This window comes from Apostichopus japonicus, chromosome 20 (assembly GCF_037975245.1).
Source record: "Apostichopus japonicus isolate 1M-3 chromosome 20, ASM3797524v1, whole genome shotgun sequence".
NCBI lineage: Eukaryota > Metazoa > Echinodermata > Holothuroidea > Aspidochirotida > Stichopodidae > Apostichopus > Apostichopus japonicus.
The window spans coordinates 23,776,421-23,797,579 of NC_092580.1; the positions used below are offsets into that span (position 1 = coordinate 23,776,421).

At 36.5% G+C, this 21,159-nt stretch overlaps 3 protein-coding genes across 3 annotated transcripts; 2 read left to right on the forward strand and 1 right to left on the reverse strand.

Moving 5' to 3' along the window:
* Positions 1–9: 9 nt before the first annotated feature.
* LOC139962230 (probable imidazolonepropionase) lies at positions 10–7,472 on the forward strand. The gene is made up of 9 exons (XM_071962248.1): positions 10–140; positions 1,240–1,423; positions 1,918–2,024; positions 2,528–2,592; positions 2,999–3,276; positions 3,674–3,899; positions 4,248–4,466; positions 4,836–4,996; positions 5,809–7,472. The coding sequence occupies exons 2-9, from the start codon at positions 1,272–1,274 to the stop codon at positions 5,897–5,899; spliced, it is 1,299 nt and encodes a 432-aa protein (XP_071818349.1). The 5' UTR covers positions 10–140; positions 1,240–1,271; the 3' UTR covers positions 5,900–7,472.
* Positions 7,473–7,949: 477 nt separating this feature from the next.
* LOC139962233 (small nuclear ribonucleoprotein F) lies at positions 7,950–15,881 on the reverse strand. Its single transcript, XM_071962252.1, has 4 exons — positions 15,722–15,881; positions 10,252–10,383; positions 9,663–9,727; positions 7,950–9,268 (listed from the first exon to the last, which is right to left on the reverse strand). The coding sequence occupies exons 1-4, from the start codon at positions 15,722–15,724 to the stop codon at positions 9,202–9,204; spliced, it is 267 nt and encodes an 88-aa protein (XP_071818353.1). The 5' UTR covers positions 15,725–15,881; the 3' UTR covers positions 7,950–9,201.
* A 154-nt stretch (positions 15,882–16,035) lies between these two features.
* On the forward strand, positions 16,036–21,075 carry LOC139962232 (U6 snRNA-associated Sm-like protein LSm8). Its single transcript, XM_071962251.1, has 4 exons — positions 16,036–16,298; positions 17,833–17,873; positions 18,486–18,613; positions 19,502–21,075. The coding sequence occupies exons 1-4, from the start codon at positions 16,268–16,270 to the stop codon at positions 19,590–19,592; spliced, it is 291 nt and encodes a 96-aa protein (XP_071818352.1). The 5' UTR covers positions 16,036–16,267; the 3' UTR covers positions 19,593–21,075.
* The last annotated feature ends 84 nt before the right edge of the window (positions 21,076–21,159 follow it).

Below are 21,159 nucleotides of genomic sequence, written 5' to 3' on the forward strand. Positions count from 1 at the left end.
TCTTTCTACTACGTTGTTTACAAATTGCAACGTATGCTAATATTATTAAAAAACGGAGACTTCACAGATCCGAATCTGGGAGATCGTGTCGATGCACTCGATAGAAATTCTTTGATGTAACGAAATTCCATCACTGACATGTAGGTAGTCATCATTGTAGACTGCAGTAACGTTCTCACGAGATATACAGCTGCAACTTGTCGATGTAGCTGCAGTCATGGAAGTATATTACCCTGACAAGTGATATTACCATCCCATGCTTCAAGTTATAGGCTAGCCTAGCTAGACTAACTTATAGGAGTTCCCAAGGTATGCAACACAATATATATTGTATTGTGTAGCAGAGGTTGGGACCTCCTATATAAGCGATTGGAGTTTTTGTTGTAAATGTTAGGCTATGTTCAGATACAGTGGTTAAGTTCAGACAGTAGTGGGTTGTATTACCAACAGGACCGGTTCAAATGGTGTGCCAGTGAAAAATGTACTGTATAACAGCCTTATTTGCCAATAGTTATTTGAAAATTTGTTAAAAACAAATGTAGGCTAAGTGAAATACATGAACAGTTATATGTTTGGTATAAAGGCCTATAAAGTTTTGTGTTTTAAACATTTCATACTCGCAACCTGTGAAATACACTGAAAGTAAAATGAAAAGAATATGGTGTGGACCAGGTCAGTTCATGCAGGGTACCATTTATTCTGTGATGTAACCGGCCAAATTGGCAGCCAAATCAATTGAAAAAATGCCATATACAAATTTGCTGTTATTTCGATGGGGTCTCCTGGATGAACATTAGGGCGTGAAACATAGTCAAACAAAATTCCAATGTTTTTACCGATGTGCAAGCCCTGCAGAGTGGGACTAACCTACATATATTGTGACATGGTTGAAATTGAAATGTTCTCTAAATTGGGAATTTAACCTTTTCAGCTACTTAGATTATCTCAAAATTGTTAGGCCATTCAAATTGACGTTGGGCTGGACGATTCATTTTTCTCTGGCCAAATTTGTCATTTTTGGTGTTTAACATAATAAAGTCAGATCTTCCTATAGTGAAATTAACATATTATTCTTGTTGTTTCTTTTTTCTTTTTTGATGCCCATAGACAAGGATTATGGGGTTTATAACATTGAGCTTTATTATGTGATGTTGATTGCAGGAAGTATTTTCTTTGTGGTCACAAAATGGCTCTGGTTCCTGTTTTTGACAAATTGCCAATCCTAATTTTAATTTTCAGACAATAATAAGGAGCAAAACCTAGCCAGCAGTATGGAAAAACATTTCAGACTATTGGTGAAGAATGCCAAGCAGGTGGTTCAAGTGTGTAGTAAAGGAGAGAGGATACTAACAGGAGCAGGGATGAAGAAGTTGTCCATTCTCAATGAAAGTAATAAAGATGGAATCAGTATAGTCATTAACAGGTAAGTAAAAAAAGGAAATTGTGATGAGTTAAGACAGCATACCCCAACATAATCTTAATAAAACAAAACTGTTAGAAAACTGCTTATCCACTAAAGAGCCTGTGAAAGAGAATGTGTAAAAGTAAGAGGGCCAGACATTTTGACCCTAGCAGGATCTCCTTCAGAGGCTGAATGACAAATACAGTAACAGAAGGGCCAAAAAAATGTTTTTGTCACTTCTGGTGACTGTTATTTGTCGTTCAGCCTCTGAAGAAGATCCTGCTAGGATCGAAATGTCAGGCCCTCTTACTTTCTCAACAAAATCTTGTAAGTTAGAAATCATAGGCTGACATGTGACTGACATTCACAGCTTTCACTTGTTACATTGATCATGTTGTCATTACCAGTAAGAAGCATCATGCCGTGCTTTAACAAATCTTGCAGGGTAAGGCTATCATTCTGTTTGAAATACAATATTTAAAAGTATATATATCCTTTTTTATTTCCTTTAACAGAGAAGGTAACATAACAGCCATTGATCACCACTCGGTAGTCATGAGAGACTTTGGAAGTTATACCTTTGATCAAGAAATTGATGCTACAGGAAAGTGTATATTACCAGGTAAGGATGAAATAAAAATTGTTTTTATTATGTATAGAAGGCAGAAAGGGACATTAGTTCAACAACGAAAAATATGGCAAAAAAGAGCTGAAGTTAGGAAGCACCATTGCCGCATAATAAAATATAAAATGTTAAAGGTGATTGATTGACACCTTTAGCTATATAATCCACATACTGATTATAATTTTTTTTACCATGACTTGATACAATGTTGCCACCAAAAGATAGCTGTTTTGGACAAAGCTTGTAAGCTGTTGTATCTACATCTATATGATCCAATTTGAATCAACTTTGCTTAGTTCTTTACTTCTAACTTAAAGAAATCCATGAAAGCTACATCCTTTTTGTTATACCATAACTTGTCAGTTACAGTACATATGTTTGGATTCCTAAGTACAAGCTTTCACAAACCAGAGATTCACCACTGACCAAGATGGGCCTTCTCAGATGTTTAACTGTTTTTTCACTCTATTAATCTGTTTTTCTGTCTCTATCCCATATAGGTCTCATAGACGGCCACACTCATCCTGTCTGGGCTGGGGACAGAGTACATGAGTTTGCTATGAAGGTAGGTAACAGATTCAAGCAATCATATCCAAGCAGTTGTACACAGTAAAGGTACCGTAAGTTCCGTAACAATCTTCTGCTAGATTCAGTTATAAGAGGTCTGATCATGCTCATTATTCCTATACTTTGGAATAGGTCATCAATGTATAATCCAAGCCTTGGGTAGTTACACCAGTCTAGCTTCTTTGCAATAGTTTTAACATTATATTCACTCATATATTATAACTTATTTGATAACTATGTTCATAACTCTGTTAAATTGCGACTTCTCAAAGCAATCAAATTTTTTATTAGGAACAGTATATTATTAACAGTACATATAAACAGTATTTTGAAGTTTTTTGTTGTTGTTGAAACTATGAAAAACAATGTTCTCCTTAAAATTACTCTATTTTCTTTATTTGAAGTTGGGAGGAGCCAGTTATGAAGAGATTCATGCAGCTGGAGGTGGTATCCACTTCACAACGGGTAAAACTCAGGAAGCTTCTGAAGACGAACTTCTGGCGAGTTTTAAAGATCGTTTGCAGTCTATGATCCGCTATGGGACAACGACAGTGGAGTGTAAGAGCGGCTATGGTTTGGACACAGAGAATGAGTTGAAAATGCTCAGAGTCTTAGAGAGAGCTAGAAAGGAGGTTCCAATTGAAATATCCAGTACCTTCTGTGGAGCTCATGCTGTACCCAAGTAAGATGATAAATTTCAATCCTTAGATCTTCGTTCTTTAGTGAAAACATCTATCAATTAGTTTTGAAATGTAGAAATATTGCATATTCCAAGAAATAGTTTATCTGTGTATCACGTAGCAAAATGGTATGCAAAATTAGCATTTTTCTACACAATGCAAATATGTATTGTTAATTTTGTAAACTGAAGAGTACATTTTGAAGTAGTAGCGAGAAATAACTTCATAAACCTGAAAAGTACTACATTACATTTGATCACTAAATTATTCATTTTAGGTTTCAGACTTGCTCAATTTTGTGTTCTGCTTTCACTGAAACTTCAGAGTCCAAACCAAAGAATATTGTTGGCTTTTTAATTCCTTTTGAAACACAAAGAGATTACATTTTTAATCTTTCAGAGGCAAAACTGCAGAAGATGCAACAAAGGATGTACTAGAGAACCAACTTCCAGCAGTCTTAGACCTCAACAAAACAGGAGACCTGCATGTAGAAAATATTGACGTGTTTTGCGAAAAAGGTGTCTTCAACCGTGAGCAGACCGAACAAATTCTGAAAGCAGGAGTGAATGGAGGCCTTGCTATCAACTTCCACGGTGATGAGCTTACTGACTTGGGTTCTGGAGAGGTGGGTGATTTTTGCAGTGAAAGACATTTACTTTGTTTATTTATGTCTGTCATCACTGAGAACTAGATACAATGTATATTCAGAATGTCTTTTTTGCAAACATCTTTCTCAAAACAAGTGGTTTCATTTCTAAGAATTATACAAATTCATCTGTTTCTTCCACTAATTTGACCAGATTGAAACCTTAATATTGAGTGCATTTGGTATGCATCAACCCTGTGAACGCTATCTCTTCCCTAGTATTTTTAGTGTTTTAATTGCTTTTTAATCTTTGGAGCAACAGCTTTGAATTTTCTCCCTTTCTTATTTTGAAAACTTTTCATTTATTGGTACATTTTGTCTGTACAGCTTGGAGCAAGTCTCAAAGCTCGAGCCATCAGTCACTTGGAAAAGGTAAATGACAGAGGTATTGAGGCCATGGCAAAAGCAGGATCCATTGCAGTGATATTACCAACAACAGCATATATACTGAGACTTGTGCCTCCTCCAGTACGTAAAATGATAGATGCTGGCGTTCCTATTGCTCTAGGTACTGATTTCAATCCTAATGCATTCTGCTTGTCCATGGTAAGTTACTGGCAGTTATCTTGTATGGAACAGCTTTAAAGTGATTCTTATATTTTTGTAAAGTTGAATGATTCATAAGATTGGGTAGGAGATAATTTTTCCAGAAGGAAGTTCCCTGGTATTGCATAGAAAATTTCAGTTGAAATTTGCCAGATTTGCTTCTTGAAAACAATGCAGATATGTACATGATATTCTTCTACGAAGAACCTCAGTATTTTATGATAAACCAAATTATGTTCATGTGGAACATAATACTATTCAAAGTAACAGAAGCAACCATTTATATTTAAGAGATTTCCTACAATACAGATGAAATATGACTCATTTTCTCCTTTTTTTTCTTGTTTTTGTTTTTTAAATATGCTAAAGGTACTGACAATGCATCTAGCCTGTGTTATCATGCGAATGTCAATGGAAGAATCTTTAGTAGCAGCGACCATAAATGCTGCCGCTTCAGTAGGTAGAGCTGAAACCCATGGATCATTAGAGGTTGGGAAAATTGGAGACCTCATTGTAGCAGATATAACAAGGTTAGCTATTCATTTCTCTACATTAAAATGATTGTTGATTTTGATCATTCTTCACTGAGCTTTGATTAACGAAACTTTTTGTTTTCAGGATCTTAGAGAAGTTCATAAAAAAGAAGATAAAAATTGATACAAGTAAAGATCTATTAAATTTAAAAAAAAAGGAATTTAATTTTTTTTAGTTGGGAATTGCTCTATCAAATATGCAAAAATGGAATTAGAATTAGAATGGATTTTTTATCAAAGGTTAATAGCTCAAATGCAGATATTTTACAAATTAGAACAAAATATATGAAAATTTAGCAGATGTGACTCTTTAGCAGGATATTCTTCAAAGGCAAACTGAAAGGAACATAAACAGATAGTACAGAATTAATTAATTAGACCATTGAACAATGAAGAGAGTAAAATTAGACAGATAAAAGGGCAGTGGGATGAAAGGAATAAAGAGATGAAATTACTGAGGAGAAAGTATGTAGTAGGTTATTGGAGACTTTCTTATTTAAGTTACATATTTTGAATCCCTTGTAGGGTACAGATCCAGGATTTTAGAATTGATGCAGTATGGCCCTTGTGCTGTTGAAGCCACATGTAAAAGGAGCCTGGGGATCTACCCCAAAAAGTGGAAAACATTAGACATAATGGTCTAATGTTCAGTTTTAGTGCAAGAATGTGCTACTACTGTGTGAGGATGAAAGAGGGCAAGTGGCGGACGGGTGACTGACGTTCAGTTGAGGATGGATAAACTAACAGATAATTATTTTCATTGTTAATTATTATATCAGTGTTGTTTACCCTATTGCATTACCTTACAGATGGGAACACCTCATTTATCAGCTGGCTTGCGCTGATCAGTTGATTCTTCATGTTGTAAAGAAGGGAGAGGTCGTCCATACCAAGCCATAAAGATCACAGTCAATGTAAGCAGAGTAAAGTTTTATGAACACCAGATGTTTTAACATTTTGTTTCCAATCTTGTGGACTTTTCATGTGTGCTACAAATGAATCTTCCTTGAAACTTTTAAGTCTAAACCAAGCAGTGCCTTGTATCTGTATATGTATTTATGTCTGAGTATGTCATGATTAACTTTATTCTCCTTAATATATAGCTATTCATCTTCACACATTTCTCAATCTCTGAAAAATATATGTATTTCTTCTCCAATCTCCACACTCACATAAATGTACCTGGTTGCTACTTCTATGTAACCTACACCTGTGATTCAAATGTGTGAAGTATGATGATAATATTATGTGGTTTTGGGTTGTTTTTTTTTGGGGGGGGGGGCACATTAATCAAGTTACAGTGCAATATGTGCTCAATCCATGTACCATAACACTTGAAGTTGTACCCATTCCTGCCTCCATTTCTACTTTTAATATTACATAATTTCTGCATATTTAGATTCTGTCATGTTTACTATGCTCCGAGGGGAGGCGCTCTTTCACAAAGTTCTACGTATCACTACAGTTACAACGTTGTGCTAATAAATCCGAACGCAAATGCAACAGTGCATTAAGGCTTTGATGTACACTGAATGTCCTCACTGTAAGCAGAAATGGTGGCCATTAATGTGTGTTATTACATTATTGTATTAGCAAGGAGGTTTAAAAGATTTAAAACTGGTCTTAACTAGCTCCCTGCTTTCAGAAAGCAGTGAAAACTATTTACTTGTTTACCTCTGCTGGTCCTTCTCGTGTATGCTTTTGCTGGGAATTTCAACTGTCTAGGGGTGATGCGACAATGAATGAAATGCAACTGTCATAAAGTTGAAATATGTGCTAGCTTCAATTAAAGAAGAAAGTTAGCAAATCCTGAGGTTTCCATTCTTTGCTGTTCAACTATGTTTGCGTCTTGTCATTTTCTGCTCAATATACTACATTTTCTTGTTGTTTTCAGACGTTTTTGAGTTTCAAACGTCAAAGTACATATTATGCACAAGGTAGCATTTTGCCTTAAAATGTAAAGAATCTGAAATAGCTTATTTCCTTTTCATCTAACTGAAGCGTTGAAATATTTGTGAACTTTTTTTGTCTACCAATGGTCAGTTTGTTATGCGTGACTGGTCAGTCTAATTAAAACACTTCAATTCAATTTTGTTCAGCCGTATCACTCACAGTATCCAATACATATCAATATTTGAGCTAATTCATGTTTATGTTTTTGAAATTTTTTGAGATATTCTCAAGACTTGGGCAAGCCAATCATATTTCATGAATTGGATTATTGAATTGTTACTTTAATACACTATCATTTATTGCATACAGACCTGCCCGTGTAAAATGCATGAGAAGTTACTACTGGTCTTTTGTGTGTACTATTAGGGGCTAGTTGAGCAGTCAATTCTACATGTTATTTTCATCGGTGTGGTCTTTAGTTCCACCTCAATTATCTGCTTTTAACTTCATCATAATAAGAGGCTGTTTTTGTGCCTTGTATTCAAAAAGATTTGGCCAATAAAGAGTACCAAGGACATTTTGTCATGATCTTAAATTATTCATGTTTCTTTCTAATTTTTCTTTCATCCACATATTTCCCAGTCCCCCCCCCCCCCCCCAACTCAAAATGTCAAACTTTCCTTTACTGTCAATTCAGATATGAAAGGCTCTTCATTCCTGTTAAATGGATAAAAGGGATGAATTTTATTAATTGACCCTTTGTCAACTAAAAAAAAAATATGCTTCTCCTTTGGAATGGAATGTATGGATAGCTGTTGAACAATTTCACAAATTGATATACAATTACAGAACAAGGAAAATTAAAAAATCACTCCAGTCACTTTAAACAAAGAACTGTGTAATGGCTACTGATGAGATAAAGTTTTACATATCATTATTATTCACTTGTTGACACAGATAACCTCCAATATTTCCTCACACTAAGATGATATGAAGCTATACACATGAGGTCTCTTCTCATACAAGAAAAAACAAAAATTGAAGATACAATAGTGAATGAGTGTTTCAACTTTTTATTTATTATTACAAAGAAAAAAGATTCTTAATAAAATGAGGAGCTTTGCAAATTTACATCACTTTGTAAACCAGAGAAGAATAATCAAATCGAAGAACCATTTGGTGCCATGTTGACCTATGAACATACATATAAACATGACATTAACATATGTACAATAACATGCTAAATACCAAATCAACAGCAGCACTTAAACCGAAAATACATAATTAAACTGCAGTGTAAATGGAATCAGTCACATTGCTAACGAACCTTAAGCCTAAAGAGAAAAACCTGTTACATCTCCACCGTGAGGGAATTAATTTAATGTTTATAAGTAAGTCAATGTTTCAAATTCATTTATATGGAACAGGCGCATCACAGGGTTAATGCCAATGCTAAGACTGCATACACACATAGTTTTGGCATTACACGACAAAATGCTCTACGATTGACTGTGTTACAAGACAAATGATTTCCTGACTACCCACAATCATGTCTTATAAACTGATAAAAAAAAACTAACAAAGTACTTACAAGTTTACATTTCCGTGAATCTACACACGTGTCACGAATCTCTCACGTATCAACTATAAGACATTTGACGTATCATACCTTCCGACGGAATCATAAATCTTACAGCAGTGATCATCCCAACATGTACTTGGTTAATGTCTGATAACCATTCTTGACAACAGCATATTCTAACTCAAATTAATTACCGTAAAAATAAAGACCATTTGAAAATATGAGGAGCTTTTTCCTTTCTTTGTAACTGAAAACAATTTAGAAGTCTCGCTTAATCAATCTGTCCGGACTCCAAGAATATTTCCTTACTAAGTAAAAACAAAATTGTACTTTCAATGAAATATATTCAACAAAAGTTCACTTGGTCAAAGAAGTTATCAAAGCTTATAAATGGAGTCATAGCATATGACATAACCAGCATCATTTTAAGAAGATGTTATTTCCTTACTGAACACAGTATGAGACCATTTTGTTAGCTTTGTACCAAATATATTCCAACCAGACTAATGATGATCCAAATGTCTTCCTTTATGTAACCACACCAGCATCGTTAAGTGATTCCCAGAATTAGGAAGACAGGACACCATTGGTCATATGGATTGACAGCCAATTACATCCTCAAGCATCCACCCTCGTGGCATGATTACTATTGAGTCTGCTGTTATGGATCATACTACTGCCATTGAGAGTCAATGTCCTCTATTTACACACACATAATCTGCTGATGTTATTCCTTCATTTCACCATCTTCCTCCTCTTCTTCTACACCTCTTATGTACATCACATTGTTACATCTGGTGGTGGAAAATTGTAATGAAAAACTTTACTCAATTGGAATGTAATATACTTTGAGCAAATCGTCTATTCAAACTTGAATTTTTTTTACTTGAATTCACACAAACAATATTCTACTTGTCCATCCGCCTGGCCAAATCAACCCTCCCCTTGCAAGATATAAGCTAGAAATTTACATCAAGTGAAGTAAATCGCTCACTACGCAAACCCTCTCTATTACTATTTGAGGTATTCAGCACAGTAAGCAAAGGTGATGGACACTTCTGTTATACTACTTGACATTATCTAACACAACCATGCAAATCTTGCACTTGACAATGCTCAACAGCTAATAGTGTATTTTACTCAATTCCAGAAGATTGCCATCAACAAAAATTGGTAAAATTTTCTCACCTTATTAAAACTTCTCCTAGATTACCAGTGAATGCACCATCAATGTATTCTTCTGTGTTTGCCAGCTGCAAAAGAATAAAAATAGAACTTTGCAGAAGGGATTTAGGTAAATACAATTTAATTACGAAAGATGAAAAAGTGAATGAAAATGATGCTTGCTACAGAAGCAACTAGAGGGATATGTAATATCCAGAGAAAAAGAATTCATTCCAACCATCTACATGGAAATCTGGTATGCACTGCAAATAAATAAGAGTGGAAAGCTATTCTGGACTTGGAACAAACTATAGTAATTTGCTTATGCAAAGCCTCCAAATATCTCTCTTTCACTATTAGAGACCAAATCCAACTACAGAGGCAATCATTTGGAATTCAAGAAAAATCTCTTGCCCAATTCCACAGAAAAAAACGTTTCCTTTTAAAAACAAACTTTGATTGTTGACTTAGATGATACCTAGCAAGCTAAATCGGAGAGAGCTGCCATTTAGGAATAGATACATGTTATTTTTCCAATTTGAAGGGAATTCCTTAATGCCTTTCATGACAGAACTTTAGGATTGCATCTTGCATACAGTAAGGCAAAACTCACCTGTAGGTTCATGTAACCATCTACAGAAACCAAGTATCCTTTGTATTCCATTCCCCACTTCAGCTTAATCATAACCGGTTTACCAGTCAACCCATTCAGAAAGGGCTTAGGGTTCAGGGGCATAGACTGCGTCTGTGGAATGATAAGTAGATATTAGCAAGTGCTCATAGAAATTCTGTCACAAATGTTTTGGGGGCATTCCATGATACATTTGCTTCACTGCAGTGACAATCTCTGACAGAATATTTAGAATTACGAGATGAGCATTCATTGAGGGCGTTGTGGTCAGGGTAATAGACCGGCAGCCCAGAGCACTTTGATCAAACGAACGAGGTACCAATATCTGAGTATTGGAACATTTGTGGAAAAACCCAGTATATCCAAAAGTGGACGTCTGCCGTGGTCGCTCTGCTGCATGTGGCCCCTGGGGCCGGTTAAAGGGGGCCAAAAAATGCATCTGATCAAACGAACGAGGTACCACTTGAAACAAATGTCAACTTAATGCATGAATGCCACATAGTACTGAATGGCCCATGACAGACAAATTTTCTGCTGCAAAGGGCCCGCCAGACGCCCCAAAAGGGCCCCTAAAAATGCATCTGATCAAACGAACGAGGTACCACTTGAAACCAATGTCAACTTAATGCATGAATGCCACAAAGTAATGAATGGCCCATGCCAGACAAATTTTCTGCTGCTAAGGGCCCGCCAGACGCCCCCAAATATGGCCCAAATGCCCATTATCGTAGCATTGACCCAGATTAAATATGCAAGGTACCACTCAAAACCGGTTTGGAATGTTCGGGTTGACCTTATAGACTATGGAAATAATTATGCCAGACAAATTTTCTGCTACAAAGGGCCCGCCAGACGCCCCAAAAGGGCCCCTTAAAATGAATTTGATCAAACGAACGAGGTACCACTTGAAACCAATGTCAACTTAATGCATGAATGCCACAAAGTACTGAATGGCCTATGCCAGACAAATTTTCTGCTGCTAAGGGCCCACCAGACGCCCCCAAATATGGCCCAAAATGCCCATTATCGTAGCATTGACCCAGATTAAATATGCAAGATACCACTCAAAACCGGTTTGGATCCACACAAAAACAATATTAAATGCAAAGGTACTTTCCACAGAGTAAAGAACTGCCAATGCAAGACAAATTTTCTTCTGCATAGGTCCCACCAGATAGAAAGAATAGGTGGCCCAATGTGGCCCTATATATGGGTCTAAAGAATTGGATATATGTGCCTTGTAACATGACATTTCAAGCTCATGATTATATTGTTTCCAGCATAAATTGGAGTTACTGTACACAAGACCAGTGTTTTATCTTATTTAGCTATTCGCTGCTCTAAGCAAAGTAAAGATAACACTTTCACCTAAGCCTCTAAATATTTTGGGATTTGCTGGCCTGGGCAAAAATTACAGTTCCCCACATTATAATTCTAACACTCTGAGGAAGAGTCTTGCCTGGCTTGGATCCACAGAACTACGGTTGGAAGAGCAAGAATGGGTGCTACAGCCCTGACTGGTTTGAGGGACCGGCTCTCCCAGATCATCTATTCCAAGAGGGGGAACTGAGCGAAGATTTTCAAAGTAGCCGACCAGACGTGGCTTCCGAGTTTGATGGCGATGATTCAAGTACTGAACCATCTTGGAGTGATGACTCCGACAATGAAACATTGATTTGAGCTTCCATTGTCTTTTTAGAATCAAGTTCATGGGAATACTTAATTTTCATAAACTTAGAGATCTGTCTGAATGGCAAATGCAGTGTCTTTTTACAATGCACACACTCCAGTGTTTAATCACTGTCAAGAGACATGAATTCTCAGTTCTTATACTTCGAACCTAACATGTGTCATGTTCAGAGTAATCACATAATGATCTTTTGTTACTATCTTTGCCAATTATGATTTTAGTACATTTTAAACTAGCAAGATGACTTTCTTCAAAGGTAAAAGATCCCTTCATAGATGAAAACAAAAACCCTCATCTAGCATTCATATTTCTGAAAAATGGATGCCACATCTATTTGTTGGACTTGTTACAAGCTATTCGAATTGAATTAGTGTAATGATGGAAGTTCTAAAAGACCAAGATGGAGTAATATACGCCAATTACTCATTTTATATTTTGCATCAGGGAATGGAGTCATACGTGGTGATATCAGTATTTGTTTGTTCAATCTTAGCATTTTAAGTCCTTTAAAGAGTGTACCTAGCATAAAGGTACATATACATTTCTATGCTTCAATTATGTATCTTTTAAAAACCATATTGGACAGTTTCAACTTGAAACTGTCCAATATGGTTTTTAAAAGATACATAATTGAAGCATTACTTTCAACCCAAACCTTTATCGTTAAGTACACGTTATAAAGCATTTTCACCATTGTTTGATAATTGTTTCTTTGTCTGAGCTTAAGAAACAAAACAATCTCTTTTGTTCGACTACATGTATGTCTTAAGATGACACTTAAGCGTTCTTTCTCAAGATTTTAAACTTTGTAGATTTACAATGCTAACGTAAACACAGTGTTTTAAGATACAAAATGATTTTTGGTTTCTTATTTACAATACATAAACTGATTTTAATCTGCTCCAGTGTTTCCAGCGAAACAAAGTAACTGTCAAGTTAAACACTGCTCACGATACAAAGTACTGACTGGATAAAAGGAAAAAGAATAGATAAAAGGAACAAGAATGGATTTGAGAATGCATTATAACTGTCAGGATCTCCCTCAAAGACTGAGTTCACGTCATTTTTGTTTTGCTCAATGAAATGTTCAGTAATTGATACACCTACTAGTATACTAATCTCATTATTCCATTGGCCTATGTAGCGGGAAGGCATTTGAATAATTCAGGATGTTCTTGATTGTTATAGATTGGTTTCTTGTGGCATCTTAACTATTTAAACTGCATATTTCTTTTACATGTGGAGGGCCTTTTGCAGAAGAAAATTTGTATTGCATTGGCATTTCTTTACTCTGTGGAATGTTACAAATGTCATGTCACAAGGCACATATATTCTGCATCAATATACAATCCATTAGGCCCATATAGGGCCGCATTGGGCAACCTATTCTTTCTATCTGGTGGGACCTATGCAGAAGAAAATTTGTCTTGCATTGGCAGTTCTTTAATCTGTGGAAAGTACCTTTGCATTTGATATTGGTTTTTTGTGGTACCAACTATGATTGATCATAGCCCATTTGGGGGCCATTTTTTTTAGTGTGTCTATTGGCCCCTTTGTAGCAGAAAATTTGTCTGGCATGATTATTTGCATAGTCTGTAAGATCAACCCGAACATTCTAAACCGGTTTTGAGTAGTACCTTGCATATTTAATCTTGGTCAATGCTACGATAATGGGCATTTGGGCCATATTTAGGGGCGTCTGGAGGGCCCTTAGCAGCAGAAAATTTGTCTGGCATGGGCCATTCATTACTTTGTGGCATTCATGCATTAAGTTGACATTGGTTTCAAGTGGTACCTCGTTCGTTTGATCAAATTCATTTTAAGGGGCCCTTTTGGGGCGTCTGGCGGGCCCTTTGTAGCAGAAAATTTGTCTGGCATGATTATTTCCATAGTCTGTAAGGTCAACCCGAACATTCCAAACCGGTTTTGAGTGGTACCTTGCATATTTAATCTGGGTCAATGCTACGATAATGGGCATTTGGGCCATATTTGGGGGCGTCTGGCGGGCCCTTAGCAGCAGAAAGTTTGTCTGGCATGGGCCATTCATTACTTTGTGGCATTCATGCATTAAGTTGACATTGGTTTCAAGTGGTACCTCGTTCGTTTGATCAGATGCATTTTTAGGGGCCCTTTTGGGGCGTCTGGCGGGCCCTTTGCAGCAGAAAATTTGTCTGTCATGGGCCATTCAGTACTATGTGGCATTCATGCATTAAGTTGACATTTGTTTCAAGTGGTACCTCGTTCGTTTGATCAGATGCATTTTTTGGCCCCCTTTAACCGGCCCCATGGGCCACATGCAGCAGAGCGACCACGGCAGACGTCCACTTTTGGATATACTGGGTTTTTCCACAAATGTTCCAATACTCAGATATTGGTACCTCGTTCGTTTGATCAAAGTGCTCTGGGCTGCCGGTCTATAAGGCAGTGGACTTGTGATCTAAGGATTACAGGTTCGAGCCCTGGCCAGATCATTGCGTTGTGTTCCTTGGGCAAGGCACTTTATCTCCATTGCATCTCTTCACCCAGGTGTATAAATGGGGACCTGCGAGGTGACTTGTAAATAGAGTTGCATGCGCCGGTTTGTGGCTGCACCCTATGGGAAGTCCCCCAGGGGACATGTGGCTGTGGTGCACTGTGATGCCCCCGGAGAGATTGTTTGAATTGTGCACACTTTGGTGTGTAGGTGTGACAAGTTACCAATTACAAGGGTTAAGTACAGCGCAGCGAGACTTTATTGTAAGTTGCGCTATATAAGAACTGTTAATTATTATTATTATAATAACTTGAATTATTGAATAACTTTGATATATGAAAATATTACCTCTATTTAACACCTAAGACACATTAGTGATTTGCTTAAATTAATCAGTAGATCGTTAATGACAGGTTACTTAACCTGGCATCTAGGACAAATACTGCCGTAAGAAAACAACTGCTCTACCTACAGACATAATTTCATGAAATCTTGGCATGCATTGTAGCTTACATCGAGTTTTCTTGACTGCACTTGTGATTGGCTCTTTGGAGCAAAGTGGTAATAAGTATGAATATTTTTGGAGCTGTAATGCTGTTCAACCAATCAACGGTTCAGATGCAACATATCCCGTCGTAGTAGTAGTAGTATTCCCTTTAGGCAGTGACAGTTAATCACCTAAGTTCAGGAGATCTGGTCTTGATAACCATTTGAATCAGAGTTGTCTCATTACAATAAATTAATTGCCAAATTTCTATGTGTGATTCAACTGAATTTACCATCCTTTGAACATTAATTTCATAGAAGAGGGAATAAATCAACTGAAATTCAACTTGGAAGTTGGAACTTTCATTGTTTATTTGAAACTGGAGTGACGAATCAAACGTAAATCCTACCCTTACTACCGTACTGTACCAGCTACTGTACCAGTAGCTACCGTGAAAGAAAGCAAGTTGGACTGATCAATCGAATGGTAACTTGTAATGTTAAAACTTATAGTGTTAAGTGAATTGGTATGTAAGTACTGTTCTACTGTAGCCTAGGCGATTAGTAGTACTAAGCTTAGCAATGGTAAAACCGCTCGATTCGCGGAACTAGCCCTAATATCAAACCAAATACAACGACAGAATTACGACAGTGGCGGTACCTCCGACAACAAAGTACTAAAAAGAAGCACAACAATCTTAGGTTAGGGGAATATTGAATACCCTTACATATATGAAAACTATATAGTTGCTAGGTTCAGGTTTGATTTATACCTATTTACAACAAATAGTAAGCTAAATTACCATTTTAAAGTGATTTTCTGAAGCAAAAGGTGGTTAAAATTGTTGACTTTTCGGAGTTCCCACGTGCCGGGTACGCTTTGCTTAACGGAGTCCAAACAAACAAAAATGATGCCCCTAAATTTTGATATTTTCATCTTCTACGCTTCATTTACATAAATTCGTCTCATATTAAAAAATATTAAATTAATTTAAATATATGAAAGTATATGAAATGGAGGACATGTATTTTTTGACTGATAAAATTAAATATTATTATATTATTTAAGTGATATATACGAAAAAAATTTCTTTCCGGCAATATCACTCTACAGTGCACATCTATCTACAAATGTATACATCAACGCGAGTCTTAATCGTTGGGTTAGCTAGGCCTACACAATTTTCACTGTATTGCTGTTACCAAGCTTGAAACTCAATTGGTAAAGAAGATACATAAAGACTGACGCGATCCAACAACATACTACAACTGAACGCCTTCTTTGAAAACCGAAACTTAGGCAGGCTTCCCAGAAAGTGCCAATAAACCTTGTAACTTGTATTGACACCATGGCGAATGCACTGGAGAGCTACATCGATCGTATCCTTTTCCAATACCATTTTCAGAAACATACCTCATTCATATCATAGCCTAGCCGGGTTGTAACACTGCAACAAAATCAGCATTAGCTAGGCTATGTAGCTTACATTTTAAAACTTGCATTTCCTGTCTCACCTGCTTCCAACATTGCACATACACAAAAAAAAAGCTTTGCTGCTTGTGCTATTGCATGAAACGTCTAGGGTGAACCACCTAGTAAACCCAAGTAAAAGGGCGCCAGTAGTCCATTTGAGTCCGTCAGGGGGGGCATCCGCCCCCCCCCCCTGACTGTATGGATGCTCCGCCACTGCCAGAAGGCTAACATTCCGATTATATCCACCAATTTTCTGCTAAATTATCAAATGTGTTAATGTTACCCTATATTCTCAAGGGTATGGTTCATAAGAGTTAACCATTCCCAGTTTAGCTGATAACAGATGAATTAAATGGTTGATGCTTTATAAAGTTGCACTTTGGTTGACTGGTATAAACTTGTTGTAGCCTACATGGCCTATCTTACATTTGGAATGGCAGAATACAATATGCTTACCTTTCTGAATGGCAGGTTTTGCTAGGGACAGTTTTCAGACTTGTTTCATTTGTTGTCGACATATTGATTACCTTATTGCAAAAGTATTTTATTACATTGAAAAGTTGCTTATTACACAAAATGATCCTAATTGTGTATTTGATCTCAGAAATTTGGAAGTTTGCTGCTTTCTTGTTAAATTTCTTGCATCAATCAGCTGTGCCATAAAAGGTTGCATCTCCTCAGTGTCATTCCCCTCAAAGTTTCAAGGTTGCTGCGGGATTTCCTCTGGTATTGAAGCCTGGCACAGTAACCATGATAGCTGAGCCTTTGTCAAGATCGAGGCTTCTTGGAAACTTTACATAAATAATAACAAATAATAATTGTCATTTAGCCTTTGAAGAAGATCCTGCTAGGATCGAAACGTCAGGCCAACTTACTTTTACACAAATAATGATAATCAGTTGTACTGTTTACGACGCTAAAGCGACCAGAAATGTGGAAGAAACCCACAAGGGCTTATGGATTACAACTTACACGTAGGGTGGCTTCCAATTCAACATTTTGTCTCAAATTTGGAATCTTTTACAATTTAGAATGTGATTTCAGATGGGAAAACCATCAGGTGTTCTTGGATGAAAAACCCACCTTACTATATGACCCAGCTGGGTATTGAACCCAGAACCTCTTGCTTATAGTCTCATTGCTCTAAATGCCACTGCCTTTATCCACTCGGCCATAGCACCAGTATTGAATCTAACTGCAATGTAAATTAGATTTCACTGTTTTAATACTAAGTTGGTTACAAATTTGTAATATCTACCAATTTTCATTGTACAATGTATAATGCTCCATTGCCAGTTGCAACACATGTCAAGCTGAAGTCTGAATTATTTTCAAAACTTTGCACTACGTATGGGTCAATAAAACATACAGGTGTGTATACATTACTGTGCTGATTGATGGATGGACAAATTATATACCCTTGACCTAAATTTTGCTCAGATACTGTTTCAGTGATTACAAATGATGGAAGACAGATAGTGGTAAATCAATCAAATTAATAACTATTATTTTGTTTCCCTTGCTTTTTTCTTTCCTTTTCTCTTATGTAACATTGATAGGATGAACCTAATGGTATGTCAATGTGAACAACTGGCATACTTTATTGTTTGTAAGTAGTTGCTCCATATTAACACTTAAATTGTCTTTAATAGGTCGTAGGTCATTTGAAGTCAAATTGATATGAGACATTAAGAAGAAATTGTTTTGACAAATCAATATGTCGATGGAACAGCGGTGTTTTATTCATGCTGGTTTGTCATTCCAATCTTCTGCTGTGATGTTGCACAACAACAAGTTAACTTGAGTTTCAAGAACCCCATGTCATGCAAAGCAAGTGTTAGTTGAAGTTGTCATAGAGGACAATATTCAGTTTCCTGTGATACTTGAACACCAAACAATACATATTTGTCTGTCCTCTAGTATCTCAGCTATGTTTTCCCTCCCTAATGTTTCCCAGATGACAGATACATATCCTACTGTATATTGAACATATATCTGATAGATTCCCAGCAAAGTGTTCCCTTGTCTCCTTAACTGGTCTTCCCTGATATTTGTCTTTTAGCAAGCATCTTTCTTTTCTAAAATCTTTGAAGGGAACATTGAAAGGATTTGATCAAACTATAAATTTGATTTTGGACGAAAGCCACGAGAGGGTCTACAGCAATACACAAGGAGTGGAACAGGTTGTACTTGGTCTCTACATTATCCGTGGTGATAACATGTAAGTGGTTTATATTATTTAAGGATCCAATTGTACAGTGGTCTCTTGCAGTACTTTTGTCATTAAGATGGAATATATGCAGTCAAGTTGTTATATTGATTGGCTCTAATTTAGTTTCTAACACAATAGAAGACAAGAACTGAAAGTGTCTTTGTCAGTCAGTATTAGTGTCAGTGTGTCAATGGCATTGTCAGTGTTAGTGTAAAGACCATAAAAATGGTATAGAATGAGCATTTGATTAAAGCAACTGCACTCGCTGAATTTCAAAGGGGCAATGAAACTACTATAAAGCTCGAAGGGGTGAGAAGTTTGCTGTTGGTATTTCGGTTCTGTAAAACAGTCACACTTTGGTTTTGATATCCTTTTAGTCAGCAGTAATAATAATGATAACAAGTGTACAATGATAACACTTGATGGGATACCTGATTTAATATGTACTGGTTCCTTAGTCATACAAGCCTCAACCTCTTGTCCAGTTGCCCTCTTCAGAATTGCAGCTGAGCATTGTTGATAAGCAAGTGCTGTGGTTTTGTGAAGGTTAACTCTTGTTCTCTGCATTGCGAATTGGATGTAGGATGTGTTTGTAAATGTTATTTTCATTGGTCTCAAACAACCCCTGTGTGATTCACAAATGTACTGTACTGGTTTTGAATGGAATGCCTTCATCTCACTCAGTATTTGAGAAAGTGATCAGTTGTAGGGGTTCACTCTTTATAGCCAGACAGAGACACCTCGGGACAGTCTAGTCCAACAAGAGGAGTTAGAAGGATGATAACACTCTTGTCATGTCATTCACTTACAGGGAAAGCTTTTCAGATCATTGTACAACCTCTTAATCTATGGTGGTCACCAAATTAAATGATTTTTGCTTCTCTCTCTTTTCCGCAGAGCTGTCATCGGTGAAGTCGATGATGACACAGATAGTTCCTTGGATTTAAGTAATATTAAAGCAGAGCCGCTTAATCCAGTAGTACATTGACAGGACCTCCTTAGGAACCAACCAAAGGACATGAAGGATTCTTGAAAGTTGAAATTATTATGTCACTTGATCATTGTTGAGAAGTGTCATATCACAGAGAAAGCTAGTTTGATGTCATTCAAGTGCATTTCAGTACTAGTGATGCACATGTAAATATTTGGTGATGAGTTTTAAACTTCCAGAATAGGCTATGATATGACAGACAAAACCACCAAGAGTATGTATAGTAAAAAAGTAGGGAATATCACTACAATTGTTGTTGGTTTTCAAATATAGTCTAGTCTATTAGCGATAACTGCACTGAGTACCTTAGTATGAAAAAAACTTACTGTGGTAACCGTGTTATCCATGTAAGTTATGAAGATTGCATTTGATAACTTGATATGGTTATGAAGATTTTATGGTTCAAAATAACGGTTGCTTTCAGATTTTGACTTGACTTGACAGATTCTTTACAAAGCTGTATCAAATTTTATATGAAAGGATGATGTTGATTTCTCAGTTAGAGCCTTGTGAGAAAGTTTTGGCCATGGTAGAAGAGAATTGCATGTAGGGGTAGGTGAAGGGGGTTCAAACTAGAACCCTCCCCCAGGTCGGCCACCCATGGCTTTTGTGATGATGCACTATTAAAGTTGTTTAGTACAACTGGATGCCATTATCATCCTGAAATATTGTAATTTTTGTTATTCGAACATTTTAAATTTTCTGGTTTTTCCGAACACATTACCAATGGGAACAAACTACAGTTTAATTTTTTCAGCTAGTGATATTGTAACAAGGTCTTCTGGAATTTATTTATGAATCTTGTCCAACAGATTCACATTGTAATGGTCTCTCCCTTCGGTTCCACTTGACTGAGGAATAATATTGTTTATATTGTTCAAATCTTGTATTTAAAATCTTAAGGTAAGGTTAGTTTGCCAGGTGTATTATGAATACAATATTATCTGAAGAGGTTCATACAAGGAGAAAAACCTATCATTGATATCCTTGATTCTTGACTTGGTCTTTCACTCAGGTATGATGTCAGTTTCTTTATAAATTTTAAAGCCAATACTCTTCTTTATATTAAAACTGCTACTGTTTTAAGGGATGTTTGCTTGGCTTCTCTAGCCTTGTAATTGAGTATATACCTGATACAGTGTGTAATATCCTAAATATGACTTTGTACAGTAACATCATAACTAGGTTAAGCAACATTTTTGCTGTCATTGATTTAGTGATAGGACAGGCCTTCAGTTGCCACAGAATTTAAGAACACAAAAAATTTAGATCAGACACCAAAAGTAACATACAACTCTCAGCAGCTACTGATGGTTTGCAACACAACATGTTCTACAATCTTCAACCTTTCCTTGAATAAAATCTGTCCTAAGATTGTAGCTTCAACAATTAAATTTAATATTCCTTATCTCTCTCCAATTTTTTTTTCTCCCACAAACAGTAAAACTTGTGTTTTGCATTGCAAAAGAAAGAACGAAAATTGAAATGATCCTTGTTTTCTCATATTTGTCTCTTGTTTATTTCTAGACATTATGATTCAATTATTGAAAGTGGGACCCATCTT